The 22,309-nt window shown below is 33.0% G+C and overlaps 1 protein-coding gene across 1 annotated transcript; it reads right to left on the bottom strand.

The window, feature by feature from the left end:
• Window positions 1–9,027: 9,027 nt before the first annotated feature.
• LOC141517047 (olfactory receptor 4C11-like) lies at window positions 9,028–10,351 on the bottom strand. Its single transcript, XM_074227981.1, has one exon. It carries the CDS (start codon window positions 10,123–10,125, stop codon window positions 9,214–9,216), a length of 912 nt encoding a protein of 303 aa, XP_074084082.1. The 5' UTR covers window positions 10,126–10,351; the 3' UTR covers window positions 9,028–9,213.
• Window positions 10,352–22,309: the final 11,958 nt, after the last annotated feature.

Raw genomic sequence — 22,309 nt, forward strand, 5'->3', positions numbered from 1 at the left:
AGCCATTCCCCAATTGATGGATAGTCACTCAATTTCCAATTCTTTATCACTACAAACAGGCCTGCTATGAATAGTTTTGTACAAATGATGTTTTTATAACTTTTCATGATCTATTCAGGGTATACAACCAGTAGTGATATTGCTGGATCAAAGTGTATGCACATTTTTATTGCCCTTTGGGCATAATTCCAAATTGCTCTCCAGAAAGGTTGAATGAGTTCACAGCTCCACCAACAGTGTAACAGTGTCCCAGATTTCCCACATCCCTTCCAACATTGATCATTGTCCTTTCTGGTCATATTGGTCAGTTGGAGAGGTGTGAGGTGGTACCTCAGAGTTGCTTTGGTTTGCATTTCTCTAATCAGTAATGATTTAGAGCAATTTTTCACATGACTATGGATCACTTTGTTTTCCACATCTGTAAATTGCCTTTGTATATCTTTTGACCATTTATGAAATAGTGAATGACTTGGTTTTTTTTTAAACTTGACAGTTCTCTGTATATTTTAGAAATGTGTCCTTTGTCAGAAAAACTAGTTATAAAAATTTTTTCCCAGTTTGCTACATTTCCTTTGATCTTGGTTACATTGGCTTTGTGTGTGCAAAAGTTTTTTTTTTATGTAATCAAAATTATCTAGTTTGTTTATAATGATGTTGTCCATCTTTTCCTTAGTCATAAACTGCTCCCCTTTCCAGAGATCTGACAGGTAAACTATTCCTTGATCTCATAGTTTGTGTATAATATTGTTTTTATGTATAAATCCTATATCCATTTTGATCTTATCTTGATACAGCATGTGAGATGTTGGTCTAAACCAAGTTTCTGCCACACTAACTTCCAATTTTCCCAAAGTTTTTCTCGGTGAGTTTTTATCTCCAAAGCTGGAGTCTTTGGGTATATCAAAGAACAGAATACTATAATCGTTTCCTGCTATTACACCTAACCAGTTCCACTGATCCACCACTCTATATCTTAGCCACTACCAGACAATTTTGATGACTGATGCTTTATGATGTAATTTTTAGATCTGGTTGGGCTAAGCCACCATCTTTTGAACTTTTTTCATTAAATGCCTGAAAATTCTTGACTTTTTATTTTTCCATATGAATTTACTTACAATTTCTTCTACCTCATTAAAGTAATTTTTCAGAATTTTGATTGGTAGAGCACTAAATTAGTAGTTTAACTTAGCTAGAACTATCCATTTTTATTATATTAGCATGGTTTATCGATGAGCAGATGATATTTGTCCAGTTGTTTAGAACTGATTTTTATTTGTTTGACAAATGTTTTGTAATTGTTTCCATATACTTTGTGAGTCTGCCTTGGCAAGTAAACTCACAAATATTTTATATTGCCAGAAGTTACTTTGAATAGGATTTGTCTTTCTAGTTCTTTCTGCTGTATTTTGCCAGCCATAAATAGAAACGTTGAGTATTTATGAGGGTTTATGATAACCTGTAACTTCACTAAAGTTGCTAATAATTTCTAGTAGTGTTTTAGATGATTTTTTGGGTTTCCCTAGGTACACCACCAAATTGTCAGCAAAAGGAAAGTTTTGTCTCTTCCTTCCCAATTCTAATTCCTTCATTTTCTTCTTTTATTGCTGAAGCTAAAATTTCTAATACAATATTGAATAGTAGTGGTGATAATAGGCATTACTGTTTCACACCTTATCTTATTGGGAATGCCTTTAGCCTCTCCTCATTGAATATAATGCTTGTTGATCATTTCAGATAGATACAACTTATTATACTAAGGAACAATCCATTTATTCCTATATTCTCTAGTGTTTTTAGTAGGAATTGGTGCTGTAATTTTTCAAAGGCTTTTTCAGCATCCATTGAGATAATATGATATCTGATAGAATTTTTATTCATATAATTAATTATACTAACATTTCTCCCAATATTGAGCCAACCCTGCATTCCTGGGATAAATCCTACTTGGTCACAATGTATTATCCTAATTATAACTTGTTATAATAATTTTGCTAAGATTTTATTTTACATTTTTGCATCTATATTCAAAAGGGAGATCAGTCTATAATTTTCTTTCTCTGATTTAATGCTTTCTGGTGTAGGTATCAGTACCATATTGGTGGCATAGAAAGAGTTAGACAGTGTTCCATCTTCACCTTTTCTCCCAAAGAGATAACATTGGAACCAATTCTCCCTTGCATGTTTGATAAAATTCACTTATGAATCCATCTAGCCCTGGAGAATTTTTTCTTAGGGAGTTCAATAATGACTTGTTGAATTTCTTTTTCTGAGATAGAGTTATTTAGGTATTTAATTTCCTCTTCATTTAACCTGGGTAACTTATATTTTTGTAAATATTCATCCATTTCACATAGATTATCAAATTAATGAGAGTTGGGCATAGAGTTGGGCAAAATAATTTTGAATTATTATTTTAATTTCCTCCTCATTGGTGTTGAATTCACCTTATTCATTTATAATAATAGAATTTTGGTATTTTCTTTCTTTTTTTAATCAAATTAACCTGAGGTTTATCAAATTTATTGGTTTTTTCTTCATAAAACCAACTCAGTTGAATTTATTAGTTCATAGTTTCCTTGCTTTCAATTATATGAATTTTCCCTTTAATGTTTAGAATTTCTAATTTGATATTTAATTGGGGGTTCTTAATTTGTTCTTTTTCTGAATTTTTTAGTTGCATGTTTATTTCATTGATTTCCTCTTTCTCTAATTTATTAATGTAAGCATTTAAAGATTTTATATATACCGTGACACCTGCCTTGGTTGAATCCCATAAGTTTTGGTATATTGTTTCATTATTTTCATTATTTAGGATGAAATACTTAATTCTTTCTATTATTTGTTCTTTGATCTACTTATTCTTTAAAATGAGGTTATTTAGTTTTGAATTAGTTCTGGGTCTATTTCTCCCAGGCCCATTATTGCATGTGATTTTTATTGCATTATAATGTGAGAAAGAGGTTTCCACTATTTCTGCCTTTCTGCAAGTGATTATGAAGTCTTTATGCCCTAGTACATGGTCAATTTTTGTTTAAGTGCCATGTACTACAGAAAAAAAGTATATTCATTTCTATCCCCATTCAATTATCTCCATATGTCTATGATATCTCGATTTTCTAACAATTCATTTACCTCTGTAACTTCCCTCTTCTTTATTTTATGGTTAGATTTATCTAAATTTGAGAGTGGAAAGTTGGGATCTCCCACCAGTAGAGTTTTGCTGTCTATATCTTCCTGTAACTCCTTCAATTCTCCTCTAAGAATTTGGATGTGATACCATTGGGTGCATACATATTTAATATTGAAATTACTTTATTACCTATGGTACCTTTTAGGAGAATATAATTTCGTTCCATATTTATTTTAACAAGATCTATTTTTGCAGCTGCTTTGTCAGACATAAGGATTACTACCCATTTTTTTTCATTTCAGCAGTAGCAAAATATATTTTGCTCCATCCTGTTACCTTTACTCTATATGTAGCTCTCTGCTTTAAATGGGTCTGCTTCTGGACAAGATGGAGGAGATAAGACATGGACTTTGCTAAGGTCTCCTGATCTTTCTACATGTATAATATGAATCAAATCTTTTAAGAACAATTTGATCAACAAAACCCAGAAATAGAAGCCAGGAGAAGAACTTCTACTTCAAGGCTTGTCTTTGGGGATCATGGGTGAACCAGGGATAACGAGCAGAGGGCCTGGCAGGAGGGGTGAGAACTGAACTAAGCTATGAAAAGTCACAGAGGCATTGAATGTGGGAGATGAGGTCAAAGAGCCAACTGGTGCATGGAGGCTTTAGGTGTGGGACTGATGGTCAAGGATGGTCCAGCAGGGCTGGAGTGTGAGTTCCAGCATGGAGAGTTGTAGCAATCTTCTGGGCTTCTCCAGTCTGGAGAACCTCAGACTACATATATTCATTTTGACTGAACCCTCTTCCCAGAAAACAATAACAGCCCCCCCCACAAGCTAAGACATGGACAGGAGAGCTCCCTCAGATGTGTAGAGAGCTTAATTACCCAGTGCACAGTCTACATTGCACAGGGATTAAAGGAACCAGAAGTGCCACCTACTGGCCAACCAACTTGGAGTTACTAAATCCAGAGAGCAAACCATCTACCACACCCTATGGCCAACCCATTTGGAGTTGCTAAAGCTTGTGAACAAAACTTCTAGAGGCTTCAACATCAAACCTCTGTGAACCAGCCCCCCTCCATTGCAAGATCTTGGGAAAATGATGAAAGGTCAGCAGCAGGGGAGATCCATTAAAAAAGTACTTATAAGCTAAAGATCATAACTCATAGATATCTAGAACCTCTGAGGAGAATATGATTTGATCCCCCCCCCAGAAAAACTTCCTTGAAGAAATCAGAAAGGACCTTAAAAATCAATTGGATGGGGCAGCTAAGTGGTGCGGTGGATAGAGCACTGGCCCTGGAGTCAAGAGTACCTGAGTTCAAATCCAGCCTCAGACACAGAATAATTACCTAGCCGTGGGGCCTTGGGCAAGCCACTTAACCCCATTGCCTTGCAAAAACCTAAAAAGTAAACAAAAAAGCAAATATATTGGGGCGGCTAGGTGGCATAGTGGATAAAGTACTGGCCCTGGAGTCAGGAGTACCTGGGTTCAAATCTGGTCTCAGACAATTAATTATCTAGCTGTGTGACCTTGGGTAAGCCACTTAACCCCGTTTGCCTTGCAAAAACCTAAAAAAATCAATTGGAAACTTTGGGAGAGAAAATTAACAACTTGCAACAGGAAAACAAATGTTTGGAAAATACAACTGGGAAAATGCAAAAAAAAAAAAAATAATTCTCTCAAAACCTCAATTGATCAAATGGAAAACTACTTCCAAAATAGAGCTGACCAATTGGAAAAGGAGTTACAATAGGTAAATGAAGGAAATTCTTCTCTAAAAAAAAGAATGGAAACTGGAAACCAATACATTCATGAGACAACAAGAATCTATTAAACAAAAAAAAATAAAATAAAAAATAGAACAAAATGTAAATACCTCATCAGTAAAATCACTGACCTCAAGAATAGAACCAGAACAGACAATTTAAGAATCATTGTGCTCCCTGATAATATTGAAGAGAATAAAAAGCCTGGTCTTAATATTACAGGATTTAGTGATGGCAATTGACCTAACAGTATGGAAAGAATAAATCAATCCCTTCCGGAAACAGATCTCAAAATGAAAATACCAAGGAATAGTATGGCCAAATTCCATAATTATTAGATAAAAGAGAAAAATCCTATAAGCAGCCAGGGAAAAATAATTTTAAAACCAAGGAGCCACATTAAGGATTACATAAGGCCTGGTTGCATCAACATTATGGTATCAAAAGGTCTGCAATGCTAGACTGTGAAAAGGAAGGGAGCTTGGAATGCAGCCAAGAATTCACTATCTGGAACAACTGAGCCTTCACTTTCAGTGAAAAAGATAGACATTTAATGAAATAGGAGAATTCCAACTTTTTGTGATGAAAAGATCAGGGTTAAATAGAAAATTTGGACTTCAAACAGGAGACTCAAGATTCACATGAAAAAGGTAAAAAAAGTAAAGGAAAAAACTGGTATCTGATAAATGAAACTGGCTATATTCCTAACCGGGAAAAAGACTTTAATAAGTCTAGAGAATTGTAACTCTATTAGAGAGAATATACTTAGACAGAAGTGATGGACACTCATGACATTTCTGTGATTCATAATGATTTAAAAACAATACCTCCTTAAAACATGGGACATTAAAGAGACAGGAGGATGGAGAGGATTGAATGGGGTAAATCTCATTATGTTAAGAGGTACCAAGGACCAATTGCAATATAGGGGAAGAAGGGAGGTGGTGATAACTGCCTGAATTGTACTCTCATCAGATTTGGCTAAAAATAACCTACATACAGTCAGTTAAGTTAAGAAACTTATCTTACCTTTCAACCTTTCAAAAATAAAAGGGGGAAAGGAGAGGGGAGAAGGAAAAGGGGAACTAACAAAAGGAAGCAAAAGAAGAAGGGACAAAGGATAAAGGGGAAAGAAAAGGGAGGGTTTGAATATAGGAGGTCAAACACACTGAAGGTGGTGGTATTCAAAAATAAAATACTGGGGAATATGGATAAAGTGAAAGAAATGGAAAAGTACAAACAGAGGAAAGATAACAAGGAAGGCAATAAAGAGTTAGTAATTATAACTTTGATTGTGAATAGAATCAACTGTCCCTTAAAACATAAGCAAATAGCAGAGTAGATTAAAATCCAGAATCCTACAGTATGCTCCTTACAAAAATTTCATTTCTTTAGAGAATAAAACTGCTGGAACATAGTGGAGTTGCCCATGGGGAAACAATCCCAATCACCCATTCATGATACTGATTTCACCCAATCAGTGGGTGAAACCATTTCCACAGACTGTCATGTCATCCAACTACCCCAAGACCACTTTGCTCAATTATTAATATGAAGATACATAATCTCTTTTAATATAACTACTAGAGTTACAATTACAAATTATTGTGTGATTTTTAATATTTTAATATTTTGTGATTTTTAACTTCCTTGCAATGAACCTTCACCTAAGGTTTCTACAAAGACCCAATTTCAGAATTGATTTGTACAGTAGTTCACATTCTGAGATAATTGAGTTAATGTATCATTGTGTGGATGATCAATAAGACTATGAATTTATCATATATTATTTTTGTGTAAACAAACTTTCTTTTAGCGTGTAAAAAAAACTGAATGAGAAAGTATTTCCCTCCACAATTTGAAAATACACTTAAATTCCTGTGATATTGCTAAAATCACAACAAAATTGTTACTATATATATGCAATTTTGCCTGTCATTTTAATTTTATTTGAAGATTCTTTAACTTTAGAAATTAATGTGGGATAAATTTTGTTTCAGCAAAATATGGAAATAAAATGATAATTTTTAGATATTTTAAGACCTTTAAAACTTGAGTTTTGCCATCATGCAATAATGGTGTACCATATTTATTTCTATTTCTAATGATGTGGTAAGGGATTTTTATTCCCCCTTCAGTTAAAGGTGTTGATAATCACTTTCCTATCCTTGATGGATCATTGAATTTTTCATATAAATATCATTTGGGGGTTAGGAAAAACTTTATGCTATTTTATAGGGTGGTGATGCTTTACTTTTAAAATTGTTCATTGAGCAGTGATATTTTACTATATTTGTCATAATTATGTAACTTCCCTCTCAAATTTCTTCCCCTAAATGATTTTGACATGATTTGTGAATTTAATGTGAAGTGTTTATGTAAATTAGATATCCACAATCTAAAATAAAAGGAACCAAATATATTCTAGAAGAAACTGATCATTTGAATGACCATTAATACACAAGTAAATAGGAAAATTTCTTCCATAAGTGCAGAAGGAATAAGAAAAATTAATAGATAATTCAAAACTTGGGAATTTTATTTATTTTTAGAAAGATCTGATGTCACATCCCCCATCCCCAGAAATCAGTAGAATATCAAACATGTTTCAAATCTACCAAATATTCATTTTTTCCTCTTTGTCTTCCAAGTTGCCATAGCCAACTTCTCCACAAATAAATACAAGCCGGGAAAAATAGATGGCACAATGAATAGAGCACTGGCCCTGGAGTCAGGAACACCTGAGTTCAAATCTGATCTCTGACACATAGCTATCTGATCATGGGCAAATCCAACTCTTACACTAAATGTTTCTTCTTGGGCAAGCCAATTAACCACACTGCCTTTCAAAAAGAAGGGTACATGTATTTCTTCCTATTTTCTTTTCCCTGTCTTTAAAAAAAAAGGTTTTCTTTGGCTATTTGGATTTCATATGAAATACAAATTTGCCTCTAATTTGTGAGAAAGGTTAATGTTAAAACCTATTTATATCTAATCAGCAACATTCAGGATATACCACAGAACTTTTCTCTCATTTTATTTGCTTCACATTTTTTCTCAAGCACTAAAAAAATTATGTTGATTTTTTTCGTTTTTGCAAGGCAAATGGTTTAAGTGGTTTGCCCAAGGCCACACAGCTAGGTAATAATTAAATGTTTGAGACCGGATTTGAACCCAGGTACTCCTGACTCCAGGACCAGTGCTTTATGCACAGTGCCACCTAGCCACCCCTGATTTTTTTTATCATAAACGATTCATGCAGCATTTCATTCTTCTTCTACATTAAGGCACTACACATTTTTAGAATTGTATTTGTACCACCAGTACATAGTACATTGGTTGGAATGTAATAAATGTTTATTAAATATCTGTCTAATTCATATCTGTCTATACACCTATACATCCCTCTTTCTATATACCTATATATTCATCAGTATATTGAAATGTTTACCTAATTAGTTATCCTTCAACCCATCTACATATCCAATCACCCGAATATCTATCTATGTATCTGTATATATATGTATATATATATGTATATATATATATATATATATATTTCTATTTACCTATCTAACTATCCATGTAAGTGCTTGCATTGCTATGTATCTTTTTGAATTAATCATATGGCTACTATCTTTTTTTTCTACTGAACAGTCTAATCTGTTGTGGCTTGTTAAATTGGAGTGAAGAATATATACTTATTCAGATTATGTCACTGGTGGCTAAAAAACTGATCATGATACCTTTTTTGAGCAAGAAGATGCAAGAATTGTGACTAATTTCCCAAAAATCTCATAGTTCTTGATATATATATATATATATATATATATATATATATATGTATATATATATATATATACATATATATATATATATATATATATATATATATATCACTTATGGGTTACACTGGTGCCTGTTATAATTGGAAACTGTAGCCAATTCTAGGGCTTTTACTATTTTGATTTGGGGGGCAGAACTTAACAGAATGATTCATTATTCTATATAAAATTAACTTTATATATTATATTCCTAATTTTAGGCATCAGAGACAACTAAAAGCACCTGGAACCTCTTCTCCATGTTGATACATATTAGTAATAATCAATTTATGAACATCTTTAATAGTTCATGTTTTTGGTCAAGAAATTTAAAAATATTCTGTGAATTGATCCTCACAACAACCCTGTGAGGTAGGTGTGTTAATTTTTCTCATTTTAGAGTTCAGCAAATTGAGGTAGACAACTGTGTCGTGTCATACAAGGCATGTGAGAGAGCAAGGCAATGCATGCAAATTTCCGTCTTAACTTGCTTTCTTCCTCCATAGCTTCCCCATAGCAATTTTTACTTCTGCATTCCTCAGTGTATAGATCAAGGGATTGAGCAAAGGAGTTCCGATTGTATAAAACACAGATACCATTTTATCCATAGGGAAGTTAACAGGAGGTCGAAAATAAATAAAAATACATGGAACAAAGAATATAATGACCACAATTACGTGAGTGGTACAGGTGGATAAGGCTTTACGCTTTGCTTCTGCACTATGATTTCTTAGTGAATAAAGGATTAAAATATAGGAAGTCATAAGAATCATAAAACTCACAGAGCATATGATTCCACTGTTGAAAAGAACCAATAGTTTTATCACATATGTATCAATGCAGGCCAATTTCAACAAAGGCTGCAAGTCACAAAAATAGTGGTCTATCACATTAGGACCACAGAAGGGTAAATTTAATGCAGTCATTACCTGGGTGATAGAATGCAGCAAAGACCCCATAAAGGCCATCGTTAGTAAATTCCCACACATCTTCTGGTTCATGATGACTGAATAATGCAGTGGTTTACAGATGGCCACATAGCGGTCATAAGACATGAGGACAAGGATCAAGACTTCCAAGCTTCCAAATAAATGCATTAGAACTAATTGGGTCATACACTCATTAAAGGAAATAACCTGTTTTTTAGAGAGGCTGTCTACAATCAGTTTGGGGGCTGTAGTACTAGAGAAAGAGAAGTCTGCTAAGGACAAATAAGACAGAAAGAAATACATAGGGGACCCAAGTGTGGGACTGGTTTTGATGGTCACAATGATGAGCAAGTTTCCTAACATAGTGGCAGTGTAGAAAACCAAGAAGACAATAAATACTAACTTCTTTTTCACTGGATCTTGTGTCAGTCCAAGAAGAATGAATTCAGTTACGTTGTTTTTCATTTCTATGTCTTCAATGAAGAAGGGAAGGATGTGTGTGAGATCTCATAATTTGTTAAATGGTAAAAAGTAACAGAAGAAAAACAGAACAAATGAACCTATAGTACACAATCATTATCTGTTGTCAAGAATTCCAATGTTATTATTTTACCTGCACCCTTAAAAATATTCCAGGAAATATTTCTATTAAAGCTCACCTGCAAAAATCTGTTGCAATCAACCCTGAACATTTCTCTGGCTTGTTTATGAAGGATTAAACTTTTTGTCAATAAATGAAGAGATTATGAGTCACTAAATAATTGGAATTAATACTAACTAAAATGTGTAATCTACTTATTTTTTCTATTAACCTTCTCCATTGAATTTATTTATCTTTTGTTATTAAAATATTTCATATATTTAATTAAAAATATTCCCTTTCATCAAACATAAGTATCCTTCTTAGTTACCTATAGCCATCTTTTCTACTTCTGATCTCTGGGGAAAAAACTTTCTCTTTCCAAATGATAATTCTTCAAAGCTTTGACAAATTATCACGTCTTCCCTACGTTTTTTATTTTAATGAAAAGCATTCCCATTCTTTTAAATGTATAAATGGCTTATAGTATACATTATACTCACCTTCTTCATTGTCAGTCTGTGGAGGTTTTATATCTTGTTAATATTCTTTGTATAACGTGCCATATTGGATTGGACAGAATACTCCAGATGGTGCAACAAGTGCAAAGCACAGTGTGATTATCAAAATCCTAATTGTGGGAAATATATTTTCAATAATTCAGCAACTTTGCAATAAGTATAGGCATATGCACTTGATTTTATGTAAAATACATATATGTGTATATATATATGTATATATAATTTCACACTTTAATTTTTCATGATATATCATTGCCATTCTGTTCACCTATTGCTGTTACTGATCATACCAAAATCAGAAATATTTTAGTTTTATGTTAATTATTCTTACTGATATTCATTATCTCCTACTTTATAATATTTTTATGAAAGTGGTCACAAACCAAAACATATTTTATATGTCCTCCATGAATTCAAGTCTAGCTCAATGGTTAAATGTCAAAAATCTATTTCTTTCCCACTTGAGAAAATCATGTTTGTTTCATCCAAAGATATGAAAATGATATTAATTAATCCTGTTCACAAAGTGTCCTTTTCAATAAGAGAGAAAGAAAAAGAACTTCATAAATCTAGATCTGTTACTAACCATACAGAATATCTCTTTAAGATTCTTCATGTTAAAGGTGAAGAAACTGAGTATAAAGAAATTTTAAGTGACTTTCTCAAGGTCAATTAGATAGGAAGTGAACAAATCAAGAGTCATATTTTCTGACTATATTCAACCATTTACCAATTCACAGTTGTGTCTTTCAAATAAATAAATTGGTAAATGGAATTGATAAACAGTAGGATATGAACATATAATATTTTCCGTGAAGAATCCAAAGCTATATATTGTCAAATGAATAAATGTTCTTAATACCTGATGACTGGAGGAATGGGAATTTAAAATACCCATAGGATATATTTTTATAGCTGCCAGATTAGCTAAAATGATCATGGAAAAAGTAACTTATATTTGATTTCATTCATTCATTTTTTTCTGGAATCGTTTATTTATCCTACCATTTTTCAAAATAATAATGTAGAATTACACTCTAATAATTATCAAAGTGCTCAGACCGTATGCTTAATTCTAAGTATATGTTCAAAGATGATTAAAGAAAAGGCAAAAGACCTATACTTAATCAAATTTTTATAGCAGCACTTTTTCTGATAACAGGAATAAAACTAGAAATTTCAGAATGCCATCAATTGGCAAATAGCTGAAGAACTTATATTATCATTGAATTGAAAGTCTATTAGAAAAACCATCTTCAAAGATCTTAGGGGAAAAATGCAAATACATACTTGCACAAAATAAGGAAGTGGAAAATGAACATAATCAAGAGAATAATATATAAAGCAAAAGAAACATTTTTTAGAATGACTTTAAAATAATCATTCATTTTTGACTATAATAAATGCCCAAAGTACTGACCCAAATGAAGGACAAATGAAGAAATTTACTATCTGGTTCCAGGAAAGGCAATATTAAATTGATGCATGGAAGGAATAATTTTACATATATCTGCATATTGGTAGGAAGTTATAGATGTACACAAAAATATATGTGAATATATATATATGTATATATATATATATATACATATATATATATATCCCTATGCTAGCCCTCTCTAAAGCACAAAGGGGAAGAAACAGAAAAATAAAGTTATTTGATGACTTCATTATGAATTTAAAAGGGCTTTTAAATCTTACAAAAAGATTTGACATTTGTCTGCATTCATCTTTTTCATTATGCTCTACAATGATAATGCTTGCTTTATTTACAATGCTAATTTTAAAAATTATGACATTACTGTAAATACATGATTTTACTCAGACTAATTAGCTATATTGAATGTCACTGAAGTTGTAGATACTGAGTAAATGAATATTCATGCAACTGAAACAAGAGAAATTATTAATAATTTCTGATATCAAATTATAAGACCACCTGAGTGATGAAGCAAATAGAGTACCTCACTTGAAGTCAGAAAGGCTCATCCCCTAGAGTTAAAATCTAGTCTTAGACACTTACTTTGTGTATAACCTTGCCTCATCTACACAAATGACCTGGAGAAGAAAATATAAACCACTCTATTACCTTTGCCAAGAAATTCCAAATAGGGCCCTTAAGAGTCAGACACAAATGGTTAATATTACAAAAATAAGTACAAATCATAAATGAATCAATCTTTCTTCCATTTACAAATGATTTTGTGAAACATAAGCAAATAAGATAAAAAAATTGAAATTACACAATTTCAATTTTTTTCTTTCATTCCTTAGATGTTGTATGAGTGCCAAACTTTATATGTTTTAAAACTGTAGAAAATTCATATTCATTGAATGAAGAAAAAGTCAGTGAATATTAAAGAAAGGGAAAATTGTAATTAAAATCACATCTGAAGAAAGAAATTAATATTTAAAAAAAAGTAAACATAAGAGTAAACTGGAAGTTCATCAGCCAGAACAGATTTAGATAACCACAAAAGCTCTTATGCCATGAGCATTCTATAGGTCCTTAAATGTTTCTTTTGTCAAAGGATGACCAACCTTGAATTATATTCAGAGAAATAATCCCAAGATTTCTATGAAGACCTATCTGAACAAGGGTGCATCAGACTCAGATTTTGCTAATTAAGTAACTGAGACAAGGCTCACTTTGAATGATTGCTCCTCTTCCTAAATTCTCCATGTAATCAGCACCTTGCAGTTCAAGATTGCTACTACTCAAGGGAGATTAGAAATTTATTACCAGCATTTAATATCATTCAGTCATTTAAAGTGCATTAAATCAGTGGCTTCCCCATAATCAAATCATTGTGACTTAACAATAGTGCCATAGCTTGCTGTCAGGAGAAAAGTAAACTGTTTCCATTGCTTTACTGGTGTCATTTCTTCTCAGTACTTTGCAATGTGCTGCAAATAATCCTACGAACTACTGACATGGAAACATTTAAAATGATGCTGTTTGGGCTTCAGTTTCACACAAAATCTTGGCAAAATAATAATAACAATAATGCAAAAAATAACTATCATTTCAAACAATTATCATTTTTAAGAACAAAAAATTGAGGAAAAGAACAAAAATAAGATCAATAAGAGAGGGGAGAAACAGGAGAATAATGATTGAACAGTACTTGGGAACGGGATCTTTTTTTTCTGTCCTAAGCATTTTCTCTGAGTCCTCTTTTGCACTGTTAATTTTTTCTTTTCCTATATTGAAATTCAATGACCAAGATATGAAGATTTGTAAAAATTCATATTTGTGGATTTTTTTAATTGTGATAGTTCTCAATCTTCATTTTTAATATATTTACTGTAATTTTCTCCTTTATGGAAAATAAAATCATAGATTATGAGTTTAGTGCTATGTCCCACGTTCTTAGGGACGACAACAACTGAGAGAGAGAATAAAGAATTTGCATCTGTTTTCAGAATCACAATTGTAACTGCATATAACAAAATTCTGAAAATTGCAAAGGGAGGAAATGATATTGATTTATAATTAACAAAACACAGAAAAATTGAAAAAACACCAAGTTATTATGAACTGACCCAGAGAGAAGACTAATCCAAGTCATAAGGTCCACAAAGTTGGTGAGAACACAAACCATGACAATTCATAAATATATGCAAAATTCATACTGTCCACTAAACAGAAAAAAATACGTTCAGATGGTTCTTATGTTTATGTTCAGGATTTTCTTCTCCCTGAAACAAGGAGAATCCGGGAACAACTAATAGTTTATTTGAATTGTACTATTGCAACTTTCCTTATTCCTTTAAAGAAAATCAAACTCTCCTTGAAAGGCATTTTATCTAGAATTCTCAAAAGGGAAAATGAAAGAGTTTCCTACCTTTGACAGTCAAAGAATTGGGAACTTTGAGACTTAAAGTTTTCAAAATTTTAAAAGAACAAAGTATTTGCTAAGGTTGAAACATCTAATCATTCATACATTTCAATCCTCCATCATATGTTCTGCTCTTTGTCAAAAATGACTAAACAGGCAGCTTTTTATATCATGTATCTCAAAATTTATGGGCCCAAAAGACTGCATGCATGTCAGTGAGTCTCCAGGGTAATACAAGAACTTTATGAAACAGCAAATAACACCAGTTCATCTGATATTGATCAGAACAAACCCAATCATCTCTGGCCAATTAGTATGAATTTGCCCAATCACTAGGGTATGCTTTTGGGGAATAGGGGAATAGAATCTTTCTTTTATTTTTCCCTCTGTTCTTGAGAGTAAGAAACCATTTCATATCATAGTTATATAGATAAAAGAAAATTAAACTGTGTCATGGTGGCAAGGTGCCAATGCCAAGGTCATATCATGAGAGTACATTTGAAAGGATTTCTGTACTTTGAGTACAGTAATTACATAGCCAAACTATAAGTATTCCAATATAATCGTTTTCCCATAATTCTGTGTATTTTAATTTCTGTGTTATTCTGAAATGTCATCAATATATTTCACTAGACTCTCAATAAAGTCCAAAAACTTTAAGAATGACAGTTCTAAACTCTGATTAATCTGCTCAGAGATATGAAGCTAATACTTAAACCACAAGTTCTCCTAAGAACTTTAGAATTTTCCAATTATTCTCTTCATTGCCATTGACCTTATCACTGCACTGTGATCAACAATAATATTCTCTTTCACAAAATGTGGATTATAGAATCGTAGAGGAGGGTGAAATCTAAGATATCAGAAAGCGTTACATCCCCATTTCAGAAAAAGTAAATGCTGATCCACAAGAATTTAATCATCTAAAAATGTGGGATAGGATTATTTAGGCATAACTAGAAGTTATATCTTGAAAAACCACATTGCGGCATAGACTTATCGAATGATAAGAGAGGAAACAAGTGATTTGTCTAGAAAAAATTCCTTCCTGATAACATTGTTTCCTTTTGTTTTGTTTGTGGATATTTCAGTTTACTATTTTAATGATATTTTAGGTGGAATGACTAGTTATTTTAATTAACTACATAAATTATTTTAGACATGACCTTGAGCAGCATCAACTTAGGAAAATCATTTATGACAAGAACTGTATTCTACTTAAAGTAGAGAGAGAGACAGAAAGAGAGAGAGAGAGAGAGAGAGAGAGAGAGAAACTAAAACACCTGCAAAAATATTACTCACACTCAGTGCAGGGAATGTGCACATACCAATACATCTGAAAGATGAACAGATCTTGTTGCAAGAGAACACAGTTGTATCATGAAAATATCAGCCCTCCGTGAAACAAGGCTGCAAATGATGACCTAGTTTACTGAAGTCAGAGATTGATACACATTTTTCTGGAGTGGCTGCAGTGTAGAAGAGTGCCTCAGAATTAATATATGTTTTCTGATCTAAACTAATTTAGTCAACAAGCTTTTATGTCTACTAAAAAGAGTGAAAGACAGGCTCATGACAATAAGAATTGCTACTGTGAAAATGCCATGCCACCAACATCAGTGCAAATCGTGATGGAGTCAAAGAAAAATGTTTAAAAGCACTGGAGATACTTATGATCATGCACCAAAAGAGGAAAAGCTTATAATTTGGGGTGACATTATTGCTAAAATAGGTTCAGATTACCAAATATGGCAGGAAGTCCCTGGGAGGAATGGAGTAAGAAACAGAAATAGCAGGCAATGTCCTTTCCAAGGAGATACACATAGATAATGAGTTTGAGATATGCATTGCCAGAACTAGCTCAGTATTTGGGAGTTTCCAATAGAAAGAAAGGGAGAGAAGAGGTTTAAGACTGAAAAACCAAACTGAATTTCTGCAGAGTCATTGTGCTGACCTCATTGCTATAGGCCTGTGAAACTGGGACAACCTACCAGTACCATGTAAGAAAACTGAATCACTTCCATTTAAATTGTCTTAGGAAGCTTCTGAAGATCACCGGGCAGGATCAAACATCAGGTAATGAGGTCCTTTTGCTAGTTAAACTAACAAGCGTTCAAAGGTTGGTACAGAGACTGCAAGTACAATAAAGTTGTCATGTTCTTCAAATGCCAGGCATAGGATTGCCAAAAAGACAACTTTATGGAGAACACACACAGGGAAAGTGTTCGTAGCAGGGACAGAAGACGGATTCTGGAACATGTTAAAGTTCTCTTTGGAACTGATTGTGCTGCATGGGAGACATAGGTGCACAATCACTCAGCATGGCATGGCCTAAAGTTTTCCTTAAGCAATTATTTTCAGAAGTTGCATGAAACTTTAGAAATCTTGCTACAGGGTTCAATGCTACAAGGAAATGATTGATTTTTTTTTACGTTTTTGCAAGGCAAATGGGTTCAAGTGACTTGCCAAAGGCCACACAGCAAGGTAATTATTAAGTGTCTGAGACTGGATTTGAACCCAGGTACTCCTGACTCCAGGGCCGATGCTTTATCCATTACACCACCTAGCACCCCCGATGGATATTCTCTTAGGGGAAATTGGGCCCGTAAACTGTGACTTGATGGAAAACCAAGGAAAAAAATTACTATTTCAATTTGTTCTAATCTCATCTAGAACTAAGTTTTGGTAAAAGCTGAATAGAGGTTAGTGGTTCTGCATAGGAAATTCCTTATCCTTCCTAGTATTTAACATCATCCACCAAAATAAATTGACTCTGAAGTCAAACATTTATACAGGATTCATGGAAATCATTTTAATATCTACCTTTTTAAGTTTCAAAATATAATTCAGTTTTATTCATCAAATATTAGAGGTAAAAGGGAATTATTCTGGAACTCAATGTAATAAAGATGAATTCAAGGACAGAAATTTATTGGATATATTTTTTAACATTATAATTTTTAATGGAAAAATATTCAGGAACAAACAGAATTTCAATTTATTTCCAATAGCTCTAATCTATTTTAGGCAACACTATTTGAAATTTTTGTAAGTAGATCTATGAATATATAATTTATTAGCCACTATTGCCATCAAATATTTGATACAGTATTGGATGGATCAGGAAAGCATTTTTAAGATTATGATTTTTTTCTGCTTTTTTTGTCATTTATCTACTATCCAGTAATTTTATTATAAATTTAAGTTCTATCTTTTCTAGAGTCTAGCATATGCCCTAAATAAGAGTTTTTTTTTCTCTCTCTACATACATCTTTTTAAAAAGTAAAATTTATATTTATGGTGAGTTAGGTAGCTCAGTGCAGAGAGCACAGCTTCTTGAATCTGGGTAACCCAAGTCCAAATCCAGCCTCAGACACTTAATAATTCCTTAACTGTATGATCTTAGGCAAGTTGCTTAACCCTAATGCATTGCAAAAACCAAAAAATTAAATAAATAGCAAAATAAAGATTAAAACTTTTAAGAAAAATTTTTCCTTCTCAAAGTCTTCTTACATAAAATTATAGGATTCAGTGCACCATATTACAAATGACTTTCTGCAGAAAGCCGCTGTTTATTCTAAGAATCCTCTGTCAAAATTAGAGTATGTGTGTGTTTTAAAGATGTAATTTTTTATTCTGTGGCACCTAATGGACACAAATATTTCAAAGAATGCATTTTAAATTGTCATAATGAGAAAAAGAAAAAGAATAATTCCGTAGTCAAAGTGAATACTTTCTCCTTTCATGTCCAGACATTCTATCTATAAATCTGAGTGTTGAAAAAGATTCCAGGACAAGGATAGGAAGGGAAAAATAGAATAAATGGGAGTAAAGCCTAATGGAAATAGCACTGTTTACAATAAGCTCACAGATTTCTCTGTCACTTACTGCAAACTTCAAATTTGGAAAAAAGGCTTAATGTTTATGACTGTCAGTTTCTCCATATAAGAAGTTAATGGATTGTATTTGGATGCTCTTTGAATTTCCTTCTCGCTAGACAGCTATGAGGACAGGCATTTTCCAAAGTAGTGAACAAGAACTAGTCATATACTTTTTAAGAAAGCAATTGCATTCCCTTCTCTCTTACCATCATTTATGTCCTAAGGGTCATGAAGGTTCCTTTACTTTATGGAGAAACAATAGTCCATAAAGAATATTGTGATACAACTCTCATCAGGCCAAAATAGCTACCATTTCCATGTAAGTAAAGAGTTTATAACTCTTTCCTTAATATTATTAATGTTACTTCTCCTGAATCTATTTTTAACAGGAACAGGGATTGTGTCGGATGCTTTAATTTTTTACCTTTTATTGTGACCATCAAATTGTACCCATTGTCAAAGTTTGATTAGATAGCTTCAGAAATTTAGAAAAATTTCACATGAAACAGACAATATACAGAAAGACAGCTTAATTTGCTTTGTATCAAATTGTTCTTATTTTAACTATTATTAAAAGTGTCTAATTATTCTAGGTGGAACACAATTTATTTGATTTCTATGTCAGTCTTTTAAAAGTCATTTTTATGGAGCCAAGATGGGCAGTGGGGAGGCAGCATTTCCTGGGAAATCCTTCCTCAGGGAACTCTAAAAGCCATCAAATTATGACTCTAGCCAAAATTTAGAGGGGTAGAACCCACAGAAAGCCTGAGTGATACATTTTCCCAGGCAAAGATAATTTCAAAATTCCGCAGGAAAGGTGTGTTTCAACAGGATTGGAACTTGGAAAAATCCCCAGTAGCAGCACAGCTTGGGAACAGTTTGTAGGGGCAGGGAGAGAATTCGGCCAGACCACAATGAGTGTAGAGTGAGGATCACCAGCCTGCCTCAGAATCTTCATGAGGAGAAAGCAGTCTGAACCTCTAGAGCATAGCCCACATATGGTAAGTGGGTCAGGGAACAAGGCAGAAATGTCTCTGTTTTCCCTTGGGGCAGGACTCTGGTGTTTGCCCACACTCAGATCCAGGTTGCAGTTTGGGATTCCATACTAAGATAGCCCAGCAGGCCCTCTCCTTACAGCTCCAGCACAGAGGATACCTCTATGGTCATCTAAATATCAAAGCACAAACAAGACAACTTAAGACTTTGGTGAAATAAACGTCCCAGTGGGGTGACCTAAAAAAAAATCCTAAAGCCTTGGAAGTTCTGTAAATTAGTTTTGGGCAGAGGAAATTAGGAAACAAAAGAAAAGGAAGAATCTGACATAGAGGATTACTTTAGTCCCATGGAAGTTAGAAACACATACTCAGATAATGACAAAAATCAAAGCTTCTGTATCAAAAACCTGCAAAAGAAATAGAAAATGGGCTCAGACTATGGATGAGCTCAAAAAGACTTTGAAAACAGTTAAGGGAGGGGGAGGAAAAATTGGGAAGAAAAATGAGAACAATTATGAAAATCAGATCAACAATTTGGTGAAAAAATGTTATATTATAGACAAATTCCAAAACTCCCAAATCAAAAAGAAAACTGCCAGAAACAAACAGCTCAACTACTGTGGCTCTATTGTCAGGATTACACAGGATCTGGTTGTTTCTGCATTAAAGGCTTGTAAGTCTTGGAATATGATATTCTGGAAGGCAAAAGATCTTGGTTTACAACCGAGAATCAACTACCCAGCAAAATTGAACATACTCTTTCAGGGGAAGAGATGGACTTTAAATGAAATAGGGAACTTTCAAACTTTCCTATTGAAACAACCAAAGCTGAACAGAAAATTTGATCTCCAAGTACAGGACTCATGTGACACATGGAGAGGAATGACAAGAAGAACTAACTATGAGGAATGTAATGATGTTGATCTGTTTGTATGCATGAGAAGAAGATACTAATAATGCATGAACTTTCTCATTTATAAGAGCAGTTAGTGGAAGCATATATAGATGAGACACAGGAAGAAGGTGAATATGATAGCATAATATAGTGAAAAGATTGAATCAGTGGGGGATAAAGCAAAGAACTAGGAGGAAGAGAGAGGAGACTCTGAAGTCAAAAGAAGCATTTATAAAGTATTCATGGATCATATTTGAATGTTCCATCATCTTACATCTCATGCAATTATTCTCTTAAAATCATCAAATATTAGAGGTAGAAGGGAAATTTTCTGAAATACACTAAATTTAATAAAGGTCAATTCAAGTTCAGAGAAATGTATTGATTTTAATTCTTAATATAATTCAAATGTAGAAATGTTCAGGAATGAAGTAAATTTCAATTTCCTTTGATTTTATACTTTAATTTTTTTTTTGTTGCTTTTGTAAGGCAATGGGGTTAAGTGGCTTTGCCCAAGGCCACATAGGTAGGTAATTATTAAGTGTCTAAAGCCAAATTTGAACTCAGGGACTCCTGACACCAGGTCCAGTGCTCTATCCACTGTGCCACCTAAACACCCCTGATCTTATAATTTAAGTAACATTATTTACATTTTTTTGTATACAGCTCTGTTTATGTGTAGTTTTATTAGCAAATACTTCCATCAGATATTAGATAATGCATTGCAAATTCTGAAAAAATTTGTGGTTTTTTTCTTCTCTTTTTTTGGTCATTTCTCTGCTATCCTGTAATCTGCATGAGAATTAAGCTGCCATCTTTTCTAAAATCTAGCGTTAGCCAAAATTCAGGGTTTTTATCTCTGCACAAAATATTTTTAAAATTAAGATTAAAATTATTGCAGCAATTTATCCTTACCTGAGCTTTCTTGCACTCAATTATAGTATCCAGTGCCCCCATCACATGTGGCTCCTCCAAAAAGCTATCCTAAGTTTATTCTAAGACTTCTAAGACACTAAGCAAAAAATAAGCAATTATCTTTTGGTTTATTGAAAACAAAGGACACATATTAAACAGAAAACATTTTAATTGTCATACTAAGAAATAGCAAAAGAATATTTCCTTAGAAGAAGTAAACACTTTCTCCTTTCATGTCAAGAAAGTTTGTCTATAAACCTCAGAAGTGAAAAAGATTCCAGAACAGAAAAGGGACAAATGGAATAAATTGAGTATGGTATGATGGGAATAGCCCTAAGATTGAAATACACTTATATAATTCTCTGTCCCTTACTGTAAATATCATATTTGAAAAAAATGTTTAGCCTTTTTGGTCCTCTGTTTCTTCATGTAAGAAATTATAGGATTGAATTAGTTGTTCTCCAAATTCCTTTTTTAATTAGAAGCTATGAAGCTATTCATTTTCCTATGTGGGAGTATATATTCAACAATGTATTTCTTCAGAAAGCAAATGTGTTCCCCTCCCATTGATAAGTTATGACCGATGGGCCAGAAACTTTCCTTGATATTATGGAGAAACAACAATCCATACGGAATTTTGAGATATGGCCCTCATTGGGCTAAAATGTGTACAATTTCCATGTGAGTAATCATCTTTTGAGTCGGTCCCAAATATGAGGATTATTGTGACTGGATTTCTCCACAATCTATTTCTAGCTGGAAGAAGGATTGCTTCAGATCCTTTTTTTCCTTCTTCTTAATTATGGTGACCATCAAATTGTACCCAGTGCCAAATTTTACTACACAGCTTCAGAAATTTGGAGACCATGAAGAACATCAAGTCATCACATGTGACCTAAGCTAAATCCAGAAAGAGAACCTAATTGACTTTGTACCATGTGTCTAACTAATCTTGTTAGAGAAAAATTTGATTCCAGCTTCAATGTATTGAATCTCACTCTTACACTTATTTCTTTTCTT

This window comes from Macrotis lagotis, chromosome 3 (genome assembly GCF_037893015.1).
Source record: "Macrotis lagotis isolate mMagLag1 chromosome 3, bilby.v1.9.chrom.fasta, whole genome shotgun sequence".
NCBI classification, from domain to species: Eukaryota; Metazoa; Chordata; class Mammalia; order Peramelemorphia; family Peramelidae; genus Macrotis; species Macrotis lagotis.

Excerpts from the sequence above, each read along its gene's own strand:
- LOC141517047 (XM_074227981.1), bottom strand. The coding sequence starts at position 10,125 with ATGAAAAACAACGTAACTGAATTCATTCTTCTTGGACTGACACAAGAT.